The sequence below is a fragment of the Montipora foliosa genome, unplaced genomic scaffold (assembly GCF_036669935.1).
Source record: "Montipora foliosa isolate CH-2021 unplaced genomic scaffold, ASM3666993v2 scaffold_474, whole genome shotgun sequence".
NCBI lineage: Eukaryota > Metazoa > Cnidaria > Anthozoa > Scleractinia > Acroporidae > Montipora > Montipora foliosa.
This window is the reverse complement of record NW_027179783.1, coordinates 29,328-50,000: the sequence shown is the minus strand read 5'-3', so window position 1 is coordinate 50,000 and position 20,673 is coordinate 29,328. Positions and strand designations below refer to the sequence as shown.

General features: G+C 44.6%; 1 protein-coding gene across 1 annotated transcript in view; it reads left to right on the top strand.

Moving 5' to 3' along the window:
• The window catches only part of LOC137989787 (uncharacterized), a 432-nt gene extending 331 nt beyond the window's left edge, over positions 1–101 (top strand). Inside the window, exon 1 of the mRNA XM_068835439.1 lies at positions 1–101. This exon is cut by the window's left edge and continues 331 nt beyond it. Within this exon, the coding sequence (XP_068691540.1) occupies positions 1–101 (101 nt within the window).
• The last annotated feature ends 20,572 nt before the right edge of the window (positions 102–20,673 follow it).

The window sequence follows — 20,673 nt, the reverse complement described above, 5'->3', positions numbered from 1 at the left end:
TGCCTTCTTGTGCAGTTAACTGCATCAGAGCTCACTTCCAAGAGCCTAGGAGGTCTGAAGATGATATGGTGTTTTCAGGATTTAGATATGCAGATGAATAGCAATAGACAAACTTGAATTTTATTTTTGTAGAGTGCTTTGCAGTCATGACTAGCCACCATATTGGATTAAGAAAACAAAAGAAATAATTTGCGTGAAATAGTATTTCAATTCCCACATGACTAGTGTGCGACACCAACATGGCTGTCGTGACATCATGTGAAAACACTACAACACATTTTTGGGCATAAAACTTGTACATGTATAATTGTGAGGACCTAACCTAATTCACTAAGCTAGATCTGTTATATCTGCTAACAAAACTTGCTATTGCTTCTTCTCTGTCAGGCCTTTGAGCTGATGCAGCAAGGGGTGGTGGAGTATTGGTCTGCAGAACACCCATATACTCCTTCAATGCTCTTGGGTTATCCTCGTAACTAAGAAAGAGCTTTGCAATGGCACTGGAGCAATAACCTAGGAAACAAAATCTTACGTTAGCAATGAAGTGTGAGGTGATTGGCGCATTACGGGATGATTTGCCATGCTCGAGTCATGATATATATTGTACAGTTGTCATTGCTTTTGTTTTGGTACCCCATTTATTGTTGTATTTCATTTTTATATTATAGCCAATGAATCACACTACAATATTGATATCAACTGACTATTTGGGCAGGGATGAACTACTGGTACAGCAAGGCAGGGGAAAACAACAGTACATTTAATTTGTCAATATTAATAGGATTTCTGTTGATCATTGTATTGTCAACAAATTTAGTGATACATTATTATTATTTATTATTATTATTTATTGCTGTTATTACAATTATTATTATTGTTATTATTATTATTATTATTATTATTATTATTTATTTTTTATTTTTTATTTTTTTATTATTGATTTGATCCTACCATAAGTTGGTTCTGTTTTAACTTGTCTGACTGCTGGCCCCTCTTTCTTAGCCTTTGGAAACCTGATGGAATAGCATGGCCTCCCATCCAATGTCACTGCCTGCATTCTGTCTGCATTTTCATTGTAGTGCAAGGCAGAAAGGCACAATCTGTTAAGCAATAAACACTGAATATAGTTGCCTGCTCTATCAGGAAAGGTGACCAAAAAGGCAAGGAATGCCTTACAGTGTACTCGACTAACCGTGTGTACATTCCCCAGTATGAAAAAGCAGTGTGCTTGGGAACAAAGTGAATGTCCAAACTGTGTTTTGCTTCTAGAGCTGAAGGTAGTATCTTGGTGACAGTTTGGCTATGTCTTTCAGTAGTTGAGGCTTGAGTACCAGTTCCTCTAGTTTTACAGCAGCAGTTGAGCCTGTGGATTTACATGTACACATCGCATAAAAACACGTTTAGATCATCTAGTAACAATAGTATTCTCTGGGTTTTTGGTTATATCGTTTTTAATCAATGGGAAAGGGACAACAAATCAAAGCTGAAAAGCCTTTCATTTCCCGTGTTGTCATTAGTCAATAAATTTGGAGGAAAAGAAACTTATTAAGGCAATATTACAAACATTTAAAATGCTGTGTGTACCCTGTTTACATGTTGGCTCTTGAGCAAGTATGTGCACGAGCAGATATTTTTTGGCCAATTGTGATATCTCGGTCAGTTATACCGGTAATAATATAATATTCCCATCTCATTATTATATAGAATCTACTTAGTCGCCTTCAGTTCCCAAACTGGTGTTGGAACAGAGTTTGACTTGAGAGATTAGTGTCAGAACTGTATGCTGTTGCATCATGAATTGTACCATCAGTCATAGTTGTTTATTTGTTTACCTGGTATTAGCCATAGTCTATTTCGGGCTTCACCCTCCAGTTCTCCATGCCCACATTCAGGATACAAATTATTATTTACATCAGCATGTAAGTTTTGGATGTGAAGGGGTAACATTTTCCACTTTGCCTGCATCAATGGACCATTGCCATCTGGTGTTGAAGCTGCACACCAGTACATGTGATTGGAAATGGAATGGCGCCATTGAGCGACATCCTCACATTCTTTCTTTTTGGCCAGTTTGTCGATCTTTTTGCTAAGACCTGTTCCAAGGTGATTATATAAATAACATTGCTAAATATTTAGAACTGAGTACATCTAGCATGATAGAAAGGTATGCTTGGCGGGCGTTAGCGATGCTCAAGTGGTCCTTATGCATTGGTTCGGATGTGCCAGCTATCTGTTATGTTTATGTAACATGATCGATCCATTACCTTTCGATACATGCCAGATGTCAAAATAGTGACTGGTGTCAGGCATATTTCTGCGAATCCATGCCTCATTTTGCTTGTGCCTGTCAGTGATAATCTGAGAAATTTTTAGTCCAGCATTGTTGATACATCCGACGGCGCGAACCAACCCTTCGTGTTCCATCCACGCACTATTCTTGACTTCGTTGCTCTAAAAATAATAAGATCTTGACATTGTCCGTATTGTCAGGAATAATATGAAAGTCGAGGCATTGAAGACATTATATTGGTAAGAATACACGTTAAGAATACAGTCAATAAATTATACTATATTTACGTAGCTAGTGTACAGAAGCGGACATGGGACCTTTTGGAGACTGAGTGGACCGGGTAAATAGTAGGTGCTAACCTGCACTAGCTGAAAATCCACCACTCTGTTGATCTGTTGTTCCATAAAAGTAAACGAACCAAATTTTGCACAGTAGCCAGGCGAGTCACATCTACCATCGCCAGCTACCACCAGCCCCCCTTCACGTTCAGCCAAGTCATCTAGGAGTTGTTGCTGGTGATTGCGCCATTCCTGGATTACGACAGGGTTGATGTAGAAGCGTGTGTGTCTGTAGAAGGTGCGCTCGGAGATGCAGGCAACGTTCATAAGTTTCAACATCCGGAGAGCTTTAGCTGTAGACGATCCTGTGATCAAAAACAAATGAGAAACAAACACATGCGATGACGACCATACACTTGGAAAAAAAAATCACAGCTCGTCCATATAATTTCGGGAACAGGAGATGGTTCTTGATCACTGGGCGTGGGTAAAAAGTTTTGCGTTCTGGGGCCAACAACTCTGTTATTACTTGTGACTTTGGAAAGCATGACCCACCACTTATTACCCATGATCAAGGAACATTAGTCTCGCCCTACAACTACCGTGCGCATTTTTGTGGTTAATTCGTTGTATAGACCACGTTAAAACTGTCATGCGTTGTGTACTAGTCTGATTTTAGTATCTGGTTCTGGTTTCTTGTGCTACATATACAACTGGCCACTCACCGGATAGTAAAATGGAAGACGAAAGCAACAAGTTTCCAACAGGCATCCTTCCCCTGACAAACGGTTGATTGAACCAAACGTTGGTAAAACTGCACTTCTCTTCAGTGCACCAGTAATGTATTTTGACCATTGTACCGATTTCCTTAAGAATGCGCGCCTCAGCAAAACCAGCACAAATGGGACATGAGGCAAACAAACTTATCAGGTTTGTCTCGAACACAATGAACTTTCTCTCTTCGTGGGGTTTAGCACTGTCGTTAACTTCTTTTGATCTAAGTTGTAACAATAAACCAATTGAACATTTTCAAGGGCATGTCTGACATAGACTTGGAAATACAATTTCAAACTTTCCCGTTTAAGGGAAACGTGTTATCGTCAAGGAATGAAATTTTAAAAAACATTGGAAGTCCGAAATGTCTATAATTTCCTTATTCGACGGTGGAAACACTAAAGATAGCACAATTGAGTCATCTTCGCATAATAGACACAAACAAAGAAAAGTTCAATTTTAGTCTTACTGCTCAGATTTTGTGATTGAATCTTTCTCCTCTGCCTCCTTTTCCTCATCTTCTGATTCGAAAGACGGAGTGTAGTCCTCATCGTCAACGTCAACGTCTTCGAAGGGATTGGAATCAATTTCTTGCTGAAGTTGTTCCTCGTGTGCATCATAGGGAGTGTTTCTTTTCTTATCCTCATTGAGGAGGGTTAAGAGAGGAAGATTTGCTATGTTGCACTGCGACCCCATGTCAACCAAAATCTTCTTTTTGGGGGATACCTGAGCACCTGAAGTGATCAATAAGACAACAAAGATATCTCAACGGGTTGTTAATAGAATAATTTCAAAGTCCATGTGATGTTTAATATAACAAGTTTGTTTAATTACCTTTACTACGACAAATTGGACGGCGAAGTCCTTTTTGGGTTCCTTTGTTTTGCTTGAACAATTCAGCGCAAGGAAAAAACATCTCACTTTGGTTATAACCAGGAACCTGTTCTGCTTGGGCTTTCGCGTCATCAATATGACCACTTGTGGATGGCTTTTCCATATCGACTGACCCAGTCTCTTGCATTTGCTCAAACTGTGCCACAAGCTTTGTGCCAAAAAAATACCTTTGGATCAGTATCAGTACAAGTTCTCAAGTGGCAGAAATGATTAAAAGCACATTCCACGCATTGTCATGGCATAATTTTGTTAATCAGTTAGAGGGTTAAGTTGAGTGTTGTGTAAAAGAAACGTACCCGATTTGCCGTTAACTTTGATAGAGCGCGACTTCGCCGCTTTGGTGTCTCCCTGTCACTTGATTCGTCCGCCTTCGTTTTCGCGGGAGGTAACTTTCTTTTTAGTCTCCGTGCTTCGTCAAGTTGCTGGACAGTAGGACTTACTTGAATTGTTGGCACGGCGTCATCCTTCAGTTTAAGTCTGGAAGCAAACCCAGCCAACTTCGCCCCCATACCGTGGTAGCACTCTGGAGAAAAATGGTTACTGCAGATGTGCCCAGATCCTGGCTGCCAGTTATCGTCTCTTTTCGTTAGCACGAACTGAATCTATTGTTGCCGTAGCCGGTCATTTTTGCGGAAATTGATGCAAACTCACGTTTTGCGCATTGGTGTTATTGCAAAACATTACTACACAGCGCTTCCCGGGGTCTCTCTTTTTCTTGCTTCCCTTTGGATCACCGGCCTTTTCATTTCCCGAGTCCATCGCGGAGACACTTGTAACCTCTGAACTGGGTTGTAACTTAAACTTCAGTTATTAAAAGGCTCGTCCAAACTTCCACATATCACGTCTCACATGACAATAAAAAACTTACATACATTCATCCGTTTCGCGCAATCACTCGTTTGCATTCACCGTGTTTATTTGGGCTTTTATTAATTCACATTATTTATATTGAAAATATCTGTCTTCCATTTTTAAATGCTACACCTTGCCGGCTTAATTAAAGACACGATAAAAAGTTCATCTCTTCAATCAATAGTCCCATCGACACAATCATTAAAGCCGATCGGCTTGCTTATGTGTCGTCTCATATTTTGCTAAAACATTTCAGAATGTACAACTTAGATCTTCGTTGATGTAAAAAAATTAATTGTCTAAGCAATCCGTGCTTTACTGCCGTTATACTTTGATAGCAAACTACTACTATGGCTTTCTATGGCATTCTGTATGTTACAATGTTTACATTTATCTTTTAAGAAGTTTTGACCTTCGTCGGTCAATTCATTTAATCCGTGGTTGACACATGCGACAAAGGATAAATAATGAACGTGTTTGTGCCTGATCACCGCTAATTGTTATTAGACGGCATCCAACAGAAGTTTTGTGTGCGACTTGTACGCGACGCAAACCGAGGGATTTGACCTGACTGCTCCACTTCTTACACACTTATGACGTAATGACCACACGTGACATCAACCAAAAGCGTTTTCAAAATGGCCGCCAAACGACCGTGGAAAAAAATTCCTATTTAATTCGCTTTTGCTTATGAAGTCAAACTTTCGGCAAAAAGCAAGTATTTATACTAAGGGCTAATCAAATCGACGATAAAAAAATATACGATTTTTTCCGTCAGATGCCCTTTAACAAGGCCACAAACTCTAACTGCAGTTAAAGTCTCAAAGCAGCAACCCCCCCCCCCCCCCAGCCCTGTGCTTTTGACACACAACTCAGAGTTAGAACTGTCCCTGGGCTGTTTGGCAAAGCAGGCCTTGACGGCCAGCCCCCTCAATTTTGAGAGGCCACAATGGCTTGAACACGGGCTACACCCGTGCTCAAGCGAAAACTCCAATAGCTACCTTTTAGCAAATTCGCTCAGATATATATATAATATATATATATATATATATATATATATATATAAATAGGTGGCATATATATATATATATATATATATCTGAGCGAATTTGCTAAAAGGTAGCTACTGGAGTTTTCGCTTGAGCACGGGCGCAGCCCGTGTTCAAGCCATTCTGGCCTCTCAAAATTGAGGGGGCTTGCCGTCAAGGCCTGCTTTGCCAAACAGCCCAGGGACAGTTCTAACTGTGAGTTGTGTGTCAAAAGCACAGGGCTGGGGGGGTGGCTGCTTTGAGGCTTTAACTGCAGTTAGAGTTTGTGGCCTGGTTAAGTCAGACTTTACACTGTAGCATGTCTTCATTGGCAATTTTTCCTGGACTAGTCTAGGCTTCAATGATAGTTTGCTTTTGATCACCAATTAGAGTGAACCCACACTGTGGTGTGGGTAGGTGATTGTTGGTTGTCTGACCAAAGCACAGGGGTGGGGAGGGTGGCTTTTCTTTAAGTCTTTGACAGTAGCAGAATTGGCTTGTTTTCACAATTTCTGCAGGCACCTTTTGACAAATCCAGTTAGATATTTATAGTTATGAGTGCGTTTCTCTCCAGAATGGCATTCTGTGAGCCAGGCTGATTAAATCGAGTGTCATCAGCCGATTTTTGACGGAATTTTAGGCGTTTGGCCCTTGATATCTGAGCGAATTTGCTAAAAGGTAGCTACTGGAGTTTTCGCTTGAGCACTGGCGCAGCCCGTGTTCAAGCCATTCTGGCCTCTCAAAATTGAGGGGGCTTGCCGACAAGGCCTGCTTTGCCAAACAGCCCAGGGACAGTTCTAACTGTGAGTTGTGTGTCAAAAGCACAGGGCTGGGGGGGTGGCTGCTTTGAGGCTTTAACTGCAGTTAGAGTTTGTGGCCTTGTTAAGTCAGACTTTACACTGTAGCATGTCTTCATTGGCAATTTTTCCTGGACTAGTCTAGGCTTCAATGATAGTTTGCTTTTGATCACCAATTAGAGTGAACCCACACTGTGGTGTGGGTAGGTGATTGTTGGTTGTCTGACCAAAGCACAGGGGTGGGGAGGGTGGCTTTTCTTTAAGTCTTTGACAGTAGCAGAATTGGCTTGTTTTCACAATTTCTGCAGGCACCTTTTGACAAATCCAGTTAGATATTTATAGTTATGAGTGCGTTTCTCTCCAGAATGGCATTCTGTGAGCCAGGCTGATTAAATCGAGTGTCATCAGCCGATTTTTGACTGAATTTTAGGCGTTTGGCCCTTGATATCTGAGCGAATTTGCTAAAAGGTAGCTACTGGAGTTTTCGCTTGAGCACGGGCGCAGCCCGTGTTCAAGCCATTCTGGCCTCTCAAAATTGAGGGGGCTTGCCGTCAAGGCCTGCTTTGCCAAACAGCCCAGGGACAGTTCTAACTGTGAGTTGTGTGTCAAAAGCACAGGGCTGGGGGGGTGGCTGCTTTGAGGCTTTAACTGCAGTTAGAGTTTGTGGCCTGGTTAAGTCAGACTTTACACTGTAGCATGTCTTCATTGGCAATTTTTCCTGGACTAGTCTAGGCTTCAATGATAGTTTGCTTTTGATCACCAATTAGAGTGAACCCACACTGTGGTGTGGGTAGGTGATTGTTGGTTGTCTGACCAAAGCACAGGGGTGGGGAGGGTGGCTTTTCTTTAAGTCTTTGACAGTAGCAGAATTGGCTTGTTTTCACAATTTCTGCAGGCACCTTTTGACAAATCCAGTTAGATATTTATAGTTATGAGTGCGTTTCTCTCCAGAATGGCATTCTGTGAGCCAGGCTGATTAAATCGAGTGTCATCAGCCGATTTTTGACTGAATTTTAGGCGTTTGGCCCTTGATATCTGAGCGAATTTGCTAAAAGGTAGCTACTGGAGTTTTCGCTTGAGCACTGGCGCAGCCCGTGTTCAAGCCATTCTGGCCTCTCAAAATTGAGGGGGCTTGCCGACAAGGCCTGCTTTGCCAAACAGCCCAGGGACAGTTCTAACTGTGAGTTGTGTGTCAAAAGCACAGGGCTGGGGGGGTGGCTGCTTTGAGGCTTTAACTGCAGTTAGAGTTTGTGGCCTTGTTAAGTCAGACTTTACACTGTAGCATGTCTTCATTGGCAATTTTTCCTGGACTAGTCTAGGCTTCAATGATAGTTTGCTTTTGATCACCAATTAGAGTGAACCCACACTGTGGTGTGGGTAGGTGATTGTTGGTTGTCTGACCAAAGCACAGGGGTGGGGAGGGTGGCTTTTCTTTAAGTCTTTGACAGTAGCAGAATTGGCTTGTTTTCACAATTTCTGCAGGCACCTTTTGACAAATCCAGTTAGATATTTATAGTTATGAGTGCGTTTCTCTCCAGAATGGCATTCTGTGAGCCAGGCTGATTAAATCGAGTGTCATCAGCCGATTTTTGACTGAATTTTAGGCGTTTGGCCCTTGATATCTGAGCGAATTTGCTAAAAGGTAGCTACTGGAGTTTTCGCTTGAGCACTGGCGCAGCCCGTGTTCAAGCCATTCTGGCCTCTCAAAATTGAGGGGGCTTGCCGACAAGGCCTGCTTTGCCAAACAGCCCAGGGACAGTTCTAACTGTGAGTTGTGTGTCAAAAGCACAGGGCTGGGGGGGTGGCTGCTTTGAGGCTTTAACTGCAGTTAGAGTTTGTGGCCTTGTTAAGTCAGACTTTACACTGTAGCATGTCTTCATTGGCAATTTTTCCTGGACTAGTCTAGGCTTCAATGATAGTTTGCTTTTGATCACCAATTAGAGTGAACCCACACTGTGGTGTGGGTAGGTGATTGTTGGTTGTCTGACCAAAGCACAGGGGTGGGGAGGGTGGCTTTTCTTTAAGTCTTTGACAGTAGCAGAATTGGCTTGTTTTCACAATTTCTGCAGGCACCTTTTGACAAATCCAGTTAGATATTTATAGTTATGAGTGCGTTTCTCTCCAGAATGGCATTCTGTGAGCCAGGCTGATTAAATCGAGTGTCATCAGCCGATTTTTGACTGAATTTTAGGCGTTTGGCCCTTGATATCTGAGCGAATTTGCTAAAAGGTAGCTACTGGAGTTTTCGCTTGAGCACGGGCGCAGCCCGTGTTCAAGCCATTCTGGCCTCTCAAAATTGAGGGGGCTTGCCGTCAAGGCCTGCTTTGCCAAACAGCCCAGGGACAGTTCTAACTGTGAGTTGTGTGTCAAAAGCACAGGGCTGGGGGGGTGGCTGCTTTGAGGCTTTAACTGCAGTTAGAGTTTGTGGCCTGGTTAAGTCAGACTTTACACTGTAGCATGTCTTCATTGGCAATTTTTCCTGGACTAGTCTAGGCTTCAATGATAGTTTGCTTTTGATCACCAATTAGAGTGAACCCACACTGTGGTGTGGGTAGGTGATTGTTGGTTGTCTGACCAAAGCACAGGGGTGGGGAGGGTGGCTTTTCTTTAAGTCTTTGACAGTAGCAGAATTGGCTTGTTTTCACAATTTCTGCAGGCACCTTTTGACAAATCCAGTTAGATATTTATAGTTATGAGTGCGTTTCTCTCCAGAATGGCATTCTGTGAGCCAGGCTGATTAAATCGAGTGTCATCAGCCGATTTTTGACTGAATTTTAGGCGTTTGGCCCTTGATATCTGAGCGAATTTGCTAAAAGGTAGCTACTGGAGTTTTCGCTTGAGCACTGGCGCAGCCCGTGTTCAAGCCATTCTGGCCTCTCAAAATTGAGGGGGCTTGCCGACAAGGCCTGCTTTGCCAAACAGCCCAGGGACAGTTCTAACTGTGAGTTGTGTGTCAAAAGCACAGGGCTGGGGGGGTGGCTGCTTTGAGGCTTTAACTGCAGTTAGAGTTTGTGGCCTTGTTAAGTCAGACTTTACACTGTAGCATGTCTTCATTGGCAATTTTTCCTGGACTAGTCTAGGCTTCAATGATAGTTTGCTTTTGATCACCAATTAGAGTGAACCCACACTGTGGTGTGGGTAGGTGATTGTTGGTTGTCTGACCAAAGCACAGGGGTGGGGAGGGTGGCTTTTCTTTAAGTCTTTGACAGTAGCAGAATTGGCTTGTTTTCACAATTTCTGCAGGCACCTTTTGACAAATCCAGTTAGATATTTATAGTTATGAGTGCGTTTCTCTCCAGAATGGCATTCTGTGAGCCAGGCTGATTAAATCGAGTGTCATCAGCCGATTTTTGACTGAATTTTAGGCGTTTGGCCCTTGATATCTGAGCGAATTTGCTAAAAGGTAGCTACTGGAGTTTTCGCTTGAGCACGGGCGCAGCCCGTGTTCAAGCCATTCTGGCCTCTCAAAATTGAGGGGGCTTGCCGTCAAGGCCTGCTTTGCCAAACAGCCCAGGGACAGTTCTAACTGTGAGTTGTGTGTCAAAAGCACAGGGCTGGGGGGGTGGCTGCTTTGAGGCTTTAACTGCAGTTAGAGTTTGTGGCCTGGTTAAGTCAGACTTTACACTGTAGCATGTCTTCATTGGCAATTTTTCCTGGACTAGTCTAGGCTTCAATGATAGTTTGCTTTTGATCACCAATTAGAGTGAACCCACACTGTGGTGTGGGTAGGTGATTGTTGGTTGTCTGACCAAAGCACAGGGGTGGGGAGGGTGGCTTTTCTTTAAGTCTTTGACAGTAGCAGAATTGGCTTGTTTTCACAATTTCTGCAGGCACCTTTTGACAAATCCAGTTAGATATTTATAGTTATGAGTGCGTTTCTCTCCAGAATGGCATTCTGTGAGCCAGGCTGATTAAATCGAGTGTCATCAGCCGATTTTTGACTGAATTTTAGGCGTTTGGCCCTTGATATCTGAGCGAATTTGCTAAAAGGTAGCTACTGGAGTTTTCGCTTGAGCACGGGCGCAGCCCGTGTTCAAGCCATTCTGGCCTCTCAAAATTGAGGGGGCTTGCCGTCAAGGCCTGCTTTGCCAAACAGCCCAGGGACAGTTCTAACTGTGAGTTGTGTGTCAAAAGCACAGGGCTGGGGGGGTGGCTGCTTTGAGGCTTTAACTGCAGTTAGAGTTTGTGGCCTTGTTAAGTCAGACTTTACACTGTAGCATGTCTTCATTGGCAATTTTTCCTGGACTAGTCTAGGCTTCAATGATAGTTTGCTTTTGATCACCAATTAGAGTGAACCCACACTGTGGTGTGGGTAGGTGATTGTTGGTTGTCTGACCAAAGCACAGGGGTGGGGAGGGTGGCTTTTCTTTAAGTCTTTGACAGTAGCAGAATTGGCTTGTTTTCACAATTTCTGCAGGCACCTTTTGACAAATCCAGTTAGATATTTATAGTTATGAGTGCGTTTCTCTCCAGAATGGCATTCTGTGAGCCAGGCTGATTAAATCGAGTGTCATCAGCCGATTTTTGACTGAATTTTAGGCGTTTGGCCCTTGATATCTGAGCGAATTTGCTAAAAGGTAGCTACTGGAGTTTTCGCTTGAGCACGGGCGCAGCCCGTGTTCAAGCCATTCTGGCCTCTCAAAATTGAGGGGGCTTGCCGTCAAGGCCTGCTTTGCCAAACAGCCCAGGGACAGTTCTAACTGTGAGTTGTGTGTCAAAAGCACAGGGCTGGGGGGGTGGCTGCTTTGAGGCTTTAACTGCAGTTAGAGTTTGTGGCCTGGTTAAGTCAGACTTTACACTGTAGCATGTCTTCATTGGCAATTTTTCCTGGACTAGTCTAGGCTTCAATGATAGTTTGCTTTTGATCACCAATTAGAGTGAACCCACACTGTGGTGTGGGTAGGTGATTGTTGGTTGTCTGACCAAAGCACAGGGGTGGGGAGGGTGGCTTTTCTTTAAGTCTTTGACAGTAGCAGAATTGGCTTGTTTTCACAATTTCTGCAGGCACCTTTTGACAAATCCAGTTAGATATTTATAGTTATGAGTGCGTTTCTCTCCAGAATGGCATTCTGTGAGCCAGGCTGATTAAATCGAGTGTCATCAGCCGATTTTTGACTGAATTTTAGGCGTTTGGCCCTTGATATCTGAGCGAATTTGCTAAAAGGTAGCTACTGGAGTTTTCGCTTGAGCACGGGCGCAGCCCGTGTTCAAGCCATTCTGGCCTCTCAAAATTGAGGGGGCTTGCCGTCAAGGCCTGCTTTGCCAAACAGCCCAGGGACAGTTCTAACTGTGAGTTGTGTGTCAAAAGCACAGGGCTGGGGGGGTGGCTGCTTTGAGGCTTTAACTGCAGTTAGAGTTTGTGGCCTGGTTAAGTCAGACTTTACACTGTAGCATGTCTTCATTGGCAATTTTTCCTGGACTAGTCTAGGCTTCAATGATAGTTTGCTTTTGATCACCAATTAGAGTGAACCCACACTGTGGTGTGGGTAGGTGATTGTTGGTTGTCTGACCAAAGCACAGGGGTGGGGAGGGTGGCTTTTCTTTAAGTCTTGGACAGTAGCAGAATTGGCTTGTTTTCACAATTTCTGCAGGCACCTTTTGACAAATCCAGTTAGATATTTATAGTTATGAGTGCGTTTCTCTCCAGAATGGCATTCTGTGAGCCAGGCTGATTAAATCGAGTGTCATCAGCCGATTTTTGACTGAATTTTAGGCGTTTGGCCCTTGATATCTGAGCGAATTTGCTAAAAGGTAGCTACTGGAGTTTTCGCTTGAGCACGGGCGCAGCCCGTGTTCAAGCCATTCTGGCCTCTCAAAATTGAGGGGGCTTGCCGTCAAGGCCTGCTTTGCCAAACAGCCCAGGGACAGTTCTAACTGTGAGTTGTGTGTCAAAAGCACAGGGCTGGGGGGGTGGCTGCTTTGAGGCTTTAACTGCAGTTAGAGTTTGTGGCCTGGTTAAGTCAGACTTTACACTGTAGCATGTCTTCATTGGCAATTTTTCCTGGACTAGTCTAGGCTTCAATGATAGTTTGCTTTTGATCACCAATTAGAGTGAACCCACACTGTGGTGTGGGTAGGTGATTGTTGGTTGTCTGACCAAAGCACAGGGGTGGGGAGGGTGGCTTTTCTTTAAGTCTTTGACAGTAGCAGAATTGGCTTGTTTTCACAATTTCTGCAGGCACCTTTTGACAAATCCAGTTAGATATTTATAGTTATGAGTGCGTTTCTCTCCAGAATGGCATTCTGTGAGCCAGGCTGATTAAATCGAGTGTCATCAGCCGATTTTTGACTGAATTTTAGGCGTTTGGCCCTTGATATCTGAGCGAATTTGCTAAAAGGTAGCTACTGGAGTTTTCGCTTGAGCACGGGCGCAGCCCGTGTTCAAGCCATTCTGGCCTCTCAAAATTGAGGGGGCTTGCCGTCAAGGCCTGCTTTGCCAAACAGCCCAGGGACAGTTCTAACTGTGAGTTGTGTGTCAAAAGCACAGGGCTGGGGGGGTGGCTGCTTTGAGGCTTTAACTGCAGTTAGAGTTTGTGGCCTGGTTAAGTCAGACTTTACACTGTAGCATGTCTTCATTGGCAATTTTTCCTGGACTAGTCTAGGCTTCAATGATAGTTTGCTTTTGATCACCAATTAGAGTGAACCCACACTGTGGTGTGGGTAGGTGATTGTTGGTTGTCTGACCAAAGCACAGGGGTGGGGAGGGTGGCTTTTCTTTAAGTCTTTGACAGTAGCAGAATTGGCTTGTTTTCACAATTTCTGCAGGCACCTTTTGACAAATCCAGTTAGATATTTATAGTTATGAGTGCGTTTCTCTCCAGAATGGCATTCTGTGAGCCAGGCTGATTAAATCGAGTGTCATCAGCCGATTTTTGACTGAATTTTAGGCGTTTGGCCCTTGATATCTGAGCGAATTTGCTAAAAGGTAGCTACTGGAGTTTTCGCTTGAGCACGGGCGCAGCCCGTGTTCAAGCCATTCTGGCCTCTCAAAATTGAGGGGGCTTGCCGTCAAGGCCTGCTTTGCCAAACAGCCCAGGGACAGTTCTAACTGTGAGTTGTGTGTCAAAAGCACAGGGCTGGGGGGGTGGCTGCTTTGAGGCTTTAACTGCAGTTAGAGTTTGTGGCCTGGTTAAGTCAGACTTTACACTGTAGCATGTCTTCATTGGCAATTTTTCCTGGACTAGTCTAGGCTTCAATGATAGTTTGCTTTTGATCACCAATTAGAGTGAACCCACACTGTGGTGTGGGTAGGTGATTGTTGGTTGTCTGACCAAAGCACAGGGGTGGGGAGGGTGGCTTTTCTTTAAGTCTTTGACAGTAGCAGAATTGGCTTGTTTTCACAATTTCTGCAGGCACCTTTTGACAAATCCAGTTAGATATTTATAGTTATGAGTGCGTTTCTCTCCAGAATGGCATTCTGTGAGCCAGGCTGATTAAATCGAGTGTCATCAGCCGATTTTTGACTGAATTTTAGGCGTTTGGCCCTTGATATCTGAGCGAATTTGCTAAAAGGTAGCTACTGGAGTTTTCGCTAGAGCACGGGCGCAGCCCGTGTTCAAGCCATTCTGGCCTCTCAAAATTGAGGGGGCTTGCCGTCAAGGCCTGCTTTGCCAAACAGCCCAGGGACAGTTCTAACTGTGAGTTGTGTGTCAAAAGCACAGGGCTGGGGGGGTGGCTGCTTTGAGGCTTTAACTGCAGTTAGAGTTTGTGGCCTGGTTAAGTCAGACTTTACACTGTAGCATGTCTTCATTGGCAATTTTTCCTGGACTAGTCTAGGCTTCAATGATAGTTTGCTTTTGATCACCAATTAGAGTGAACCCACACTGTGGTGTGGGTAGGTGATTGTTGGTTGTCTGACCAAAGCACAGGGGTGGGGAGGGTGGCTTTTCTTTAAGTCTTTGACAGTAGCAGAATTGGCTTGTTTTCACAATTTCTGCAGGCACCTTTTGACAAATCCAGTTAGATATTTATAGTTATGAGTGCGTTTCTCTCCAGAATGGCATTCTGTGAGCCAGGCTGATTAAATCGAGTGTCATCAGCCGATTTTTGACTGAATTTTAGGCGTTTGGCCCTTGATATCTGAGCGAATTTGCTAAAAGGTAGCTACTGGAGTTTTCGCTTGAGCACGGGCGCAGCCCGTGTTCAAGCCATTCTGGCCTCTCAAAATTGAGGGGGCTTGCCGTCAAGGCCTGCTTTGCCAAACAGCCCAGGGACAGCTCTAACTGTGAGTTGTGTGTCAAAAGCACAGGGCTGGGGGGTTGCTGCTTTGAGGCTTTAACTGCAGTTAGAGTTTGTGGCCTGGTTAAGTCAGACTTTACACTGTAGCATGTCTTCATTGGCAATTTTTCCTGGACTAGTCTAGGCTTCAATGATAGTTTGCTTTTGATCACCAATTAGAGTGAACCCACACTGTGGTGTGGGTAGGTGATTGTTGGTTGTCTGACCAAAGCACAGGGGTGGGGAGGGTGGCTTTTCTTTAAGTCTTTGACAGTAGCAGAATTGGCTTGTTTTCACAATTTCTGCAGGCACCTTTTGACAAATCCAGTTAGATATTTATAGTTATGAGTGCGTTTCTCTCCAGAATGGCATTCTGTGAGCCAGGCTGATTAAATCGAGTGTCATCAGCCGATTTTTGACTGAATTTTAGGCGTTTGGCCCTTGATATCTGAGCGAATTTGCTAAAAGGTAGCTACTGGAGTTTTCGCTTGAGCACGGGCGCAGCCCGTGTTCAAGCCATTCTGGCCTCTCAAAATTGAGGGGGCTTGCCGTCAAGGCCTGCTTTGCCAAACAGCCCAGGGACAGTTCTAACTGTGAGTTGTGTGTCAAAAGCACAGGGCTGGGGGGGTGGCTGCTTTGAGGCTTTAACTGCAGTTAGAGTTTGTGGCCTGGTTAAGTCAGACTTTACACTGTAGCATGTCTTCATTGGCAATTTTTCCTGGACTAGTCTAGGCTTCAATGATAGTTTGCTTTTGATCACCAATTAGAGTGAACCCACACTGTGGTGTGGGTAGGTGATTGTTGGTTGTCTGACCAAAGCACAGGGGTGGGGAGGGTGGCTTTTCTTTAAGTCTTTGACAGTAGCAGAATTGGCTTGTTTTCACAATTTCTGCAGGCACCTTTTGACAAATCCAGTTAGATATTTATAGTTATGAGTGCGTTTCTCTCCAGAATGGCATTCTGTGAGCCAGGCTGATTAAATCGAGTGTCATCAGCCGATTTTTGACTGAATTTTAGGCGTTTGGCCCTTGATATCTGAGCGAATTTGCTAAAAGGTAGCTACTGGAGTTTTCGCTTGAGCACGGGCGCAGCCCGTGTTCAAGCCATTCTGGCCTCTCAAAATTGAGGGGGCTTGCCGTCAAGGCCTGCTTTGCCAAACAGCCCAGGGACAGTTCTAACTGTGAGTTGTGTGTCAAAAGCACAGGGCTGGGGGGGTGGCTGCTTTGAGGCTTTAACTGCAGTTAGAGTTTGTGGCCTGGTTAAGTCAGACTTTACACTGTAGCATGTCTTCATTGGCAATTTTTCCTGGACTAGTCTAGGCTTCAATGATAGTTTGCTTTTGATCACCAATTAGAGTGAACCCACACTGTGGTGTGGGTAGGTGATTGTTGGTTGTCTGACCAAAGCACAGGGGTGGGGAGGGTGGCTTTTCTTTAAGTCTTTGACAGTAGCAGAATTGGCTTGTTTTCACAATTTCTGCAGGCACCTTTTGACAAATCCAGTTAGATATTTATAGTTATGAGTGCGTTTCTCTCCAGAATGGCATTCTGTGAGCCAGGCTGATTAAATCGAGTGTCATCAGCCGATTTTTGACTGAATTTTAGGCGTTTGGCCCTTGATATCTGAGCGAATTTGCTAAAAGGTAGCTACTGGAGTTTTCGCTAGAGCACGGGCGCAGCCCGTGTTCAAGCCATTCTGGCCTCTCAAAATTGAGGGGGCTTGCCGTCAAGGCCTGCTTTGCCAAACAGCCCAGGGACAGTTCTAACTGTGAGTTGTGTGTCAAAAGCACAGGGCTGGGGGGTGGCTGCTTTGAGGCTTTAACTGCAGTTAGAGTTTGTGGCCTGGTTAAGTCAGACTTTACACTGTAGCATGTCTTCATTGGCAATTTTTCCTGGACTAGTCTAGGCTTCAATGATAGTTTGCTTTTGATCACCAATTAGAGTGAACCCACACTGTGGTGTGGGTAGGTGATTGTTGGTTGTCTGACCAAAGCACAGGGGTGGGGAGGGTGGCTTTTCTTTAAGTCTTTGACAGTAGCAGAATTGGCTTGTTTTCACAATTTCTGCAGGCACCTTTTGACAAATCCAGTTAGATATTTATAGTTATGAGTGCGTTTCTCTCCAGAATGGCATTCTGTGAGCCAGGCTGATTAAATCGAGTGTCATCAGCCGATTTTTGACTGAATTTTAGGCGTTTGGCCCTTGATATCTGAGCGAATTTGCTAAAAGGTAGCTACTGGAGTTTTCGCTAGAGCACGGGCGCAGCCCGTGTTCAAGCCATTCTGGCCTCTCAAAATTGAGGGGGCTTGCCGTCAAGGCCTGCTTTGCCAAACAGCCCAGGGACAGTTCTAACTGTGAGTTGTGTGTCAAAAGCACAGGGCTGGGGGGGTGGCTGCTTTGAGGCTTTAACTGCAGTTAGAGTTTGTGGCCTGGTTAAGTCAGACTTTACACTGTAGCATGTCTTCATTGGCAATTTTTCCTGGACTAGTCTAGGCTTCAATGATAGTTTGCTTTTGATCACCAATTAGAGTGAACCCACACTGTGGTGTGGGTAGGTGATTGTTGGTTGTCTGACCAAAGCACAGGGGTGGGGAGGGTGGCTTTTCTTTAAGTCTTTGACAGTAGCAGAATTGGCTTGTTTTCACAATTTCTGCAGGCACCTTTTGACAAATCCAGTTAGATATTTATAGTTATGAGTGCGTTTCTCTCCAGAATGGCATTCTGTGAGCCAGGCTGATTAAATCGAGTGTCATCAGCCGATTTTTGACTGAATTTTAGGCGTTTGGCCCTTGATATCTGAGCGAATTTGCTAAAAGGTAGCTACTGGAGTTTTCGCTAGAGCACGGGCGCAGCCCGTGTTCAAGCCATTCTGGCCTCTCAAAATTGAGGGGGCTTGCCGTCAAGGCCTGCTTTGCCAAACAGCCCAGGGACAGTTCTAACTGTGAGTTGTGTGTCAAAAGCACAGGGCTGGGGGGGTGGCTGCTTTGAGGCTTTAACTGCAGTTAGAGTTTGTGGCCTGGTTAAGTCAGACTTTACACTGTAGCATGTCTTCATTGGCAATTTTTCCTGGACTAGTCTAGGCTTCAATGATAGTTTGCTTTTGATCACCAATTAGAGTGAACCCACACTGTGGTGTGGGTAGGTGATTGTTGGTTGTCTGACCAAAGCACAGGGGTGGGGAGGGTGGCTTTTCTTTAAGTCTTTGACAGTAGCAGAATTGGCTTGTTTTCACAATTTCTGCAGGCACCTTTTGACAAATCCAGTTAGATATTTATAGTTATGAGTGCGTTTCTCTCCAGAATGGCATTCTGTGAGCCAGGCTGATTAAATCGAGTGTCATCAGCCGATTTTTGACTGAATTTTAGGCGTTTGGCCCTTGATATCTGAGCGAATTTGCTAAAAGGTAGCTACTGGAGTTTTCGCTTGAGCACGGGCGCAGCCTCTCAAAATTGAGGGGGCTTGCCGTCAAGGCCTGCTTTGCCAAACAGCCCAGGGACAGTTCTAACTGTGAGTTGTGTGTCAAAAGCACAGGGCTGGGGGGGTGGCTGCTTTGAGGCTTTAACTGCAGTTAGAGTTTGTGGCCTGGTTAAGTCAGACTTTACACTGTAGCATGTCTTCATTGGCAATTTTTCCTGGACTAGTCTAGGCTTCAATGATAGTTTGCTTTTCATCACCAATTAGAGTGAACCCACACTGTGGTGTGGGTAGGTGATTGTTGGTTGTCTGACCAAAGCACAGGGGTGGGGAGGGTGGCTTTTCTTTAAGTCTTTGACAGTAGCAGAATTGGCTTGTTTTCACAATTTCTGCAGGCACCTTTTGACAAATCCAGTTAGATATTTATAGTTATGAGTGCGTTTCTCTCCAGAATGGCATTCTGTAAGCCAGGCTGATTAAATCGAGTGTCATCAGCCGATTTTTGACTGAATTTTAGGCGTTTGGCCCTTGATATCTGAGCGAATTTGCTAAAAGGTAGCTACTGGAGTTTTCGCTAGAGCACGGGCGCAGCCCGTGTTCAAGCCATTCTGGCCTCTCAAAATTGAGGGGGCTTGCCGTCAAGGCCTGCTTTGCCAAACAGCCCAGGGACAGTTCTAACTGTGAGTTGTGTGTCAAAAGCACAGGGCTGGGGGGGTGGCTGCTTTGAGGCTTTAACTGCAGTTAGAGTTTGTGGCCTGGTTAAGTCAGACTTTACACTGTAGCATGTCTTCATTGGCAATTTTTCCTGGACTAGTCTAGGCTTCAATGATAGTTTGCTTTTGATCACCAATTAGAGTGAACCCACACTGTGGTGTGGGTAGGTGATTGTTGGTTGTCTGACCAAAGCACAGGGGTGGGGAGGGTGGCTTTTCTTTAAGTCTTTGACAGTAGCAGAATTGGCTTGTTTTCACAATTTCTGCAGGCACCTTTTGACAAATCCAGTTAGATATTTATAGTTATGAGTGCGTTTCTCTCCAGAATGGCATTCTGTGAGCCAGGCTGATTAAATCGAGTGTCATCAGCCGATTTTTGACTGAATTTTAGGCGTTTGGCCCTTGATATCTGAGCGAATTTGCTAAAAGGTAGCTACTGGAGTTTTCGCTAGAGCACGGGCGCAGCCCGTGTTCAAGCCATTCTGGCCTCTCAAAATTGAGGGGGCTTGCCGTCAAGGCCTGCTTTGCCAAACAGCCCAGGGACAGTTCTAACTGTGAGTTGTGTGTCAAAAGCACAGGGCTGGGGGGGTGGCTGCTTTGAGGCTTTAACTGCAGTTAGAGTTTGTGGCCTGGTTAAGTCAGACTTTACACTGTAGCATGTCTTCATTGGCAATTTTTCCTGGACTAGTCTAGGCTTCAATGATAGTTTGCTTTTGATCACCAATTAGAGTGAACCCACACTGTGGTGTGGGTAGGTGATTGTTGGTTGTCTGACCAAAGCACAGGGGTGGGGAGGGTGGCTTTTCTTTAAGTCTTTGACAGTAGCAGAATTGGCTTGTTTTCACAATTTCTGCAGGCACCTTTTGACAAATCCAGTTAGATATTTATAGTTATGAGTGCGTTTCTCTCCAGAATGGCATTCTGTGAGCCAGGCTGATTAAATCGAGTGTCATCAGCCGATTTTTGACTGAATTTTAGGCGTTTGGCCCTTGATATCTGAGCGAATTTGCTAAAAGGTAGCTACTGGAGTTTTCGCTAGAGCACGGGCGCAGCCCGTGTTCAAGCCATTCTGGCCTCTCAAAATTGAGGGGGCTTGCCGTCAAGGCCTGCTTTGCCAAACAGCCCAGGGACAGTTCTAACTGTGAGTTGTGTGTCAAAAGCACAGGGCTGGGGGGGTGGCTGCTTTGAGGCTTTAACTGCAGTTAGAGTTTGTGGCCTGGTTAAGTCAGACTTTACACTGTAGCATGTCTTCATTGGCAATTTTTCCTGGACTAGTCTAGGCTTCAATGATAGTTTGCTTTTGATCACCAATTAGAGTGAACCCACACTGTGGTGTGGGTAGGTGATTGTTGGTTGTCTGACCAAAGCACAGGGGTGGGGAGGGTGGCTTTTCTTTAAGTCTTTGACAGTAGCAGAA